Source organism: Aedes albopictus, chromosome 2 (genome assembly GCF_035046485.1).
Source record: "Aedes albopictus strain Foshan chromosome 2, AalbF5, whole genome shotgun sequence".
In the NCBI taxonomy this organism is placed as follows: Eukaryota; Metazoa; Arthropoda; class Insecta; order Diptera; family Culicidae; genus Aedes; species Aedes albopictus.
The window spans coordinates 27635889-27643125 of record NC_085137.1 but is presented as its reverse complement, the minus strand read 5'-3'; the positions used below and the strand labels follow the sequence as shown (position 1 = coordinate 27643125).

Genomic DNA, 7237 nt, shown 5'->3' with positions numbered 1-7237 from the left:
TCAATCGCTTTATCAAACCAAACTCAATGCACGACTGTAGACCCAGTAATGGTTCAAATGAGTTATCGACAACGAAAAACGAAGCACCATACGAACAATTACGCACAGAGTCAAAGCAGACTAATTTTACCGAGCCGTGTATTTTTATTCTGTTTGAACTATAATCTAGAATCAGTGCGTCCTTGAATTCATCAATGGGAAGACGAAGTTTCTCTACCACTCGTATGGGAATGCAATTTACATCGGATCCCGTGTCCAATTTGAATCGCACACTCTCATTTCCAATACGAAAATCCTTTCTCCACGGCTGCGCTTCGGTCTGACCACACACAGTATTGGTACTCACTCTAAAAGATTTGATAACATTTTCGTTTAGTTGCCCCTCGCATGCATTGTCTACCTGATCTAAGCTCAACAACTTACCAGCGTCGCTCCATTTGACAGAATGTATCGCCTTGTCGTTCTTTCCGCCCGGCTTCGATGATCGGAGGTTATCTTTCTGCGGTTTCGTCGACTTTTTCCGGCAACATTTGCTGTAGTGGCCAGTCTCCCCACAGGCGTAACACTCAGCATTCACGGCCGGACACATCCTTCGATGGTTGAGATTGAACTGCCTTCCACAACTGTAGCAACGGTTACGTGTAACTGCATCCACGGTTTTCACTTCCGAATCAGCTTCCACCTTCTTCGAAACCAGCTTCACGTCGAGAAGATTATCCTTTCTGTCCAAGAGCTGTTTATTTTCCGATGCGGCCTCAAAGATTTTGCACGTTTCAATAATCTTTGCTAGCGGGTCGTCTCTGCCGTCCAACAGCTTCAGCTGCAACTTTTTATCCTGGATTCCGATGATAATTCTGTCGCGCAGCATCCGATCACTGTACGGTGCCTGACATTTAGCACAGCTGAACTCGCAATATTGGATTTGCGTCCTCAACTCCGTCTCAAATTCACCAAATGTCTGCTTTTCCTTCTGGGCGATTGAATTAAATTTGAAGGCTTCCATGGCTACGTTTTTACGAGGAAGGCAGTAGTCGTCGAACGCCGCGATTACATCTGCAAGTGTGTGTGTAGCATCCCCGTCGGTGGCATCTTCAAACCTCTCTTCGCCGTCATCGCCCGCCGCAGCATTCTCATCCTGTCCAAACATGCCCTCCATACTGCCGTCGTTTGGGAACAGCGAATTGAAAATTTCCACCCCGCGTGGACCGATCAGCCACAAGAAGGTGGCGACCTTGCTCGCTTCAGGCTCTTTCATTTTATTGTTCGCTCGGAGGTAGATACTGAATAACTGTTTCCATCGTGGCCATTGTTTTGCGAGGTTGGAGCAGTCGAGTGGCTCCGGTAAACGATGGTCGAATCCGGACGCCATTCTCTCGTTCCGCCGTTCTGATTTCCACTACCGACTTTTTCCGCACACCGAATCCGGCAAGTCTGCCAGAAGGACACCGAACAAACCAGCCAGCGCGCGAATCGTTTACGAGCCGATAAATGATTTTTCGACTGCAAGCCGCACTTCTGACACCATGTACAAAAGAAACTTTATTACTCTTCCATGGTCAGTACAACACTGATCAATACTGCGACGCTGGTTCTCTAGCTAGCTAACTGAGTGGTTGTTTTAGTATTCTTCTGTCCCTAAGACAAATGCATGGAGGCGCCGAATGCAAGGTGCTTATAAATAGGGTTATAAAAAGTACATTATTATTACAATCATGTACAGTCATGACTCGCTGGTTGGGGGCTTAATAGTTGGGTGACTTTTTAGTTGGGGCCCCGTTAGTTGAGCTGTCAGCCAACTAAAAAGTACCTGGATGTCATAATTCAATGTCAAACTGAAAATGACAACCAATCTGTAATTCCGAGGGGCGAGCTAATGAGTTTTTGGTTGCTTAAACTTTACTGATAATCGAGAAAAAAAATCTATTTCATATTTCTTAAAAAAATAAAGAATATGTACAATTACTTCGAAACAAATGCAAAACATCGGCAATCTTTATTTTGTCGATCATTGAAAGTGTTTTGTGCTTGCTTTTAGTCCGGGTGGTTTCATAAACATCTATATCTTCGCTTCACCGACTGAAAATGGGTGAAAATAATTATTTCTCGCATTGGCCATATATGTATCTTGCAAAACGTATCAGTTTTGCTCTAAATGTATAACAAATTGTTTTTTTTTTCCTTTTTGCTTCCAACCTAAACATGATTTAAAAAAACAATGCGCACGCCCCTTGTGCTGCTGTCACTTCACCCAACTAGCGAATCGAATTCGTTGGTTGGGTGGAGGTTGTGGCTCAACGAGCGGGTTCCGACTGTATTGTCTATCTGTCCTCCCGTCACGCTTAGCAAAGTTTGACTGAAATATTTCACGTATATTGCGGTCAGGCCAGCATGATCTGAGTGTTCGAGATTGAAGTCGAATCGGAGTCGAAGAATTTAATTCAAAGAAACTCCTTTTCTACCAGAAAGTCAATGTAATTCGAGAGGTTTTTGTTTCAAACATGAAGTCATTTTCTATCTTTCCTGGGCAAATAGGGAGAATCAGAAGAGAAGAACAATATTCTAGAACATTGAGTATGACCCGGAAACTATTCATACAAATGTTAATGAGTTTTCCAAACATAATGAAAATTCTCGGCTGGGAATACCAAAAAAAACTTTACCAAGAAGAAAAATAAGTTTCTGGAACATCCTAGAATATTTTTGAAGTAATCAATATGCTTTTTTTCATTATTGGAAGAAATCTTCCGGAACTAAAACAAGGAAAAGAATATATTCTAGGACATATTTCGAAGGAAGGACAGGCGTATTTCAAAACTTTCCATAATAAATTAAATATTCGTAAACTTTTTGATTCGAATTAAAAGAAATTTCTGAAACATTCCTGGACGAAGAAGTTGGAGAAGAGGAACGAGAAGAAGATAAAGATACACATGTTTTTGGAATATTCTAGAACCTTCTCTGATGCAGGAAATACAAAAAATTTTCGTGAATAGACCATTCCCGTCAAAAATTTTTATGTGCTCTACGGCTTTCCGACAATTTATAGAGCAAACTTTTCCAAAGAACCCATATGTTTTGAAGCCTCTAACTATTGAAAAACAATAAAAATACTGCGAAGTAGCACTTTAGCCCTGTAATCTCCTTTAAAATAGTTTTCCACAAAGCTCGACGAGCCCCTCTCTCCTCTACGGCTTTCTCGGAGAGATGCGGAGAATTTTCAATCAGCTGGCTGTCAAATATGACGTTTACTGTGCGCGCTGTTTTCAAATGTTCTGTGGGAGTGAGCAGGACAGGGCAAATTCGTGCAGAGGCTCATAAAAACTAGTCCACCTGTCGAAGCAGATTCCTTGTCGTGAAAATTTCGTTGACCCGCACAAATCCGTGAATTTAGACCGAAACCGAAAACAATAAATGATGCCGCCGGAAGCGCAAGAAGTCCTGCCAGGTGTTCGGGTGAGCTAGCTATAACGTTTGCCTATTTCCCGCCCAGGAGAAATCTGGTTAGGATGGTAGGGACAACTTGACCAGGTTGCGGGGCCCGAGGCTTTCGGTTCGCCACATCCAGGTTGGATTGGAATCTCCCCAGTTTGAGTGAAGACGGTGCCACGGTACTTCTACTGCTGCTGCTGTTTTTGCCATCGCTCAGCAGTTCCTCAGATTTGGAAGTTTGTGCTGGATCCTGCACCGATCACGTTAGTTTGTTGGGCGACAGAAATAATACACAATTGTTTTGGGCACAACGGTTTTCAGTGTGTCACCGGTTTCCGCCGCCTGATTTCCGTCCTGCCAGTTGACCTGTGGCACGGGAACGATGCCTCCGTGATTTACGTGGAATTCTTTTCGGATCCGGTGCATCTTTTTGTGCTTGTTGCCACTGGGCAGTTTGTATTTGATCGGTTCGTTCAGAACTGACCTGCCGCATGATATCATCCGCCGAGCGAACTCAGTACCTATTTGGAAACTCTTTCATCTGTAGCAACTAAAATATGATTGGAATTTGCAGCTCGGTCGGTATTGAGTGGCTTCTTCATAGAGGATCTGGAACTTCCGGTGGCACTCATTGGATAACTGTACGGTGCTCGGGGACTAGACATTCGGATGCTGCGGTTCATGCTGAAGCGCTTCCGGGCCTGAAAAAGTCCGGGTATCTTACGGCTGCCGCAGTCAAGCTTCGGTCAACAGGCCGGAACGTTGGTTCAGAGTCTCAAAAGACTCCAGACTCTTGTTGATATGTATTCGACAGGGACGACAACGGCCTTATCGAAACCGGAACTCTCAGAGCTTTTCAGAGCTTTTTGCCGAGCAACCCGGCGACTAATATAGGTTGACGTCCAACCATACATCGTCCTCTCGTTGAAAAACGGAGAATTGGCAAGCAAACTGCTATTACAGCTGCCCAGTGACTTAGTGTAGGGTAGAGTTTCGAACAAGGGAAAACTCGGAAATTTGAAACCACCAGGGAAAATTCGGGGAATCCTCGGGAATTCTTGTTGTTCACTGAGAATTTTCAACGTTTGACGACGGTTGAAATTTATACAATTCCCTCTTGATGAAAAGCTAGGGTAGATGATTATGAATTCGATTTTTTTTTAAACTTTCATTTGAAAGTGCAGAAGCATCAGGACGAGAATCTGCGAAATATACTGTCAAAGACTATTGAACCAATTCTTGATAAATACCGATGTAACGAATATAAACCAGTCTGGGACATCTTGCCATCGAGAAAAAAAAACAATCAAAATGAATCGTAGTGATGATACCTTTAAATTGTAATCTAAGCTAGTGTTTTAATTTCAAAAACAATTTGTAGAGGGATTCCTTGAATAATCGCTATAGGAGCTCTGGAAAGTAAAAAAAAGTTCAGTAACACAAAGCTTTGATAAGCTTTGCCGTTTTCTGTGAAATTTTATAATACTTTGAGGGAATTTTTGTTCTTCTATTGTGAGGTTCTCTTAACCGTTCAGAATATGGGTACCGCACGGTACTCACCGACGCATCGTTGTATTACAAATTAACCACTTCTCGTACTGCCGTGTGCGGCATAGTTGTCCCATGTTAATAGGGATTCCCATAGAACATGCGACAACTATGCTGCACAGGCGCTGTCCATAAACTACGTAGACTCAATTTTGGCAATCTCAGATCCTCCCTCGACTATCGTTCATACAAAATTTTCGAAATTTGTATGGATCGTAGACTTTGGCCAGACCCCTCCGTCCCCTTCAAGTCTACGTAGTTTATGGACACGCCGACACGGCAGCGCGCTCCTCAGTACTTTTTTCTTCCTGCAGCTGCTTCTGCTGCATCTGCAGAGGAAAACTCTGACCGAAAATTGATGTCGGATTGGTGGAATGTGCAGACGTTTTCGACTCTGACTGCTACTCTGTCTCTGATACCCTTGGGCTGTCGAATCGATACCGATAGGATTTCATTGGCTTCGTGCTCCTCCGGAATCGGCGGTCCACTGAAAACCCCAAAATTTGTATGTACCGTGACTCGATTAGCGGTGTAACCAAACTGATACGCAGCGGGGGACGATTTAACGCTTACTGCTACTGTGGGGATATGGAAGGCGTCCACAAGGAGAAAGCATTCCGGAAACTTCCCCAATAGTTATACGCCTGACGCTGCCGTCGGCATCGAACTGCGACGATTGATAATAGAGATGTTAAGACCGCTGGGACCGGGTGCGACATTTAAATCATTGTGAAATCATCCTCAGTGGCGTTCTGGGAAGATCATAGAATGTGAGTAAACGGTTCATGTAAATAAAATAAAGTAATGTAAGTATATTTAATATACTTACAAATTCCTCCTCCTCGTATCTTTTTCGTAATCGGGGGAGTATATGATCCTCGTCCTTTTCTCCCTCGGGATCGTAGTTGTTTCGCTGCTGCTGCCACTCAGCATTTGCCAGTTCCGAATCTCAATAGGTTTCTATATTCCGGCCTGTCCTAGGGCCTGCCAGTACTTCCGCTGTTGCCTGAGCTGTGGTGTATATGCATCCAGGATGTTGACATTCATGTTCGATGAGGCGTCCTTTTATTTAGATGTGATTAGCGAAAGTCCGTGTTTAGATTAGAAGTGTTCACACCAATGGGGGTAGACGGAATCGGCAACCGTGCTTGTTTTTCTTTTGATGCACCGGAATCGTCGATAAAAAATCCTCCGGAGGCGAGTATCGCGCAATCCAATGGAGCTGCAGCGGGTTTGACATTTCACATGTAAACATGTCAGGTTGCCGACAGGGTTGGAAGCATAATCTCCACACTCAAAAACATCTCCACAGACCAGGGGTGTGCACACTACTTCGCACGGCGATTTTTATATCAAATTGGAGAGAATTTTCGAGTTTTCAAAAAATTGTATGAAAATCAGGAATACATATAAAAAAAATTTAAAAACGGCAATGATCATAAAATTGAATTCTCTTTCGAAGAAAAATGCAAAAAAGTGGGGTTAGGTCAGACGGGAATGGTCTATTTTCGATAAATAATGGATTCTTTAGAAGCTTTCTGTTTCTAATTCTAAAAAATTAGGCATCGTGGGCATCAAACCAATAACATACATGTTCGAGTATTTTTCACAAATAATAGCATATTTAAAAACTTTCTGTTTAGAATTCGGAGAAGTTTCCGGAGCCTTACATTGCAAAGAGATTAAGAAGAATGAAATTCTAGAACACTTCAGAGGAATATATATGGTTTCTGAATGAAGTTGTAGATAAGCAAAAAATGCATAATAACATTTTTAAGCCATCGTCATTATTCTCGGGATTGTGAAAACATGGCTAGCCACGTCGGGTTAGCTAGTTAAGTAAATAATCATTAAACCCACGCCTTTTGCTCCATTTCTGTGCAGAAAGGGATACAGTCGACTATCCACATGTCGATGTTCTACATCTCGATATCTCTCCCTATCTCGATGGTTTGATCGGTCCCTTCAATCTGCGTACATTTTACCTCTCTGTATGTCGATATCTCTTTATCTCGATATCTCCCTATCTCGATGCGTCTCGTTCGATTTTGTTCTAGATTTTCTCTCCATATGTCGATATGCCCATATTCGCAGGTTGCTAGATCTGGTTTCGTGGGTGCAAACATTCTGGGAAAGCGAAGTGACATCTGTTTGTTGACGGTTTTTCCTAGTTACAGAGATCTTTTCAATCTAGTGTGCATTACAAATTTGTTCTGCATTTCAATCTCTCCCTATCTCTGTCCCTTCAACATCGAGATGT

General features: G+C 42.9%; 1 protein-coding gene across 1 annotated transcript; it reads right to left on the bottom strand.

Moving 5' to 3' along the window:
* Positions 1-207: 207 nt before the first annotated feature.
* On the bottom strand, positions 208-1707 carry LOC115264968 (uncharacterized). The gene is made up of 2 exons (XM_029869159.2): positions 424-1707; positions 208-347 (listed from the first exon to the last, which is right to left on the bottom strand). Exons 1-2 carry the CDS (start codon positions 1367-1369, stop codon positions 343-345), a joined length of 951 nt encoding a protein of 316 aa, XP_029725019.2. The 5' UTR covers positions 1370-1707; the 3' UTR covers positions 208-342.
* Positions 1708-7237: the final 5530 nt, after the last annotated feature.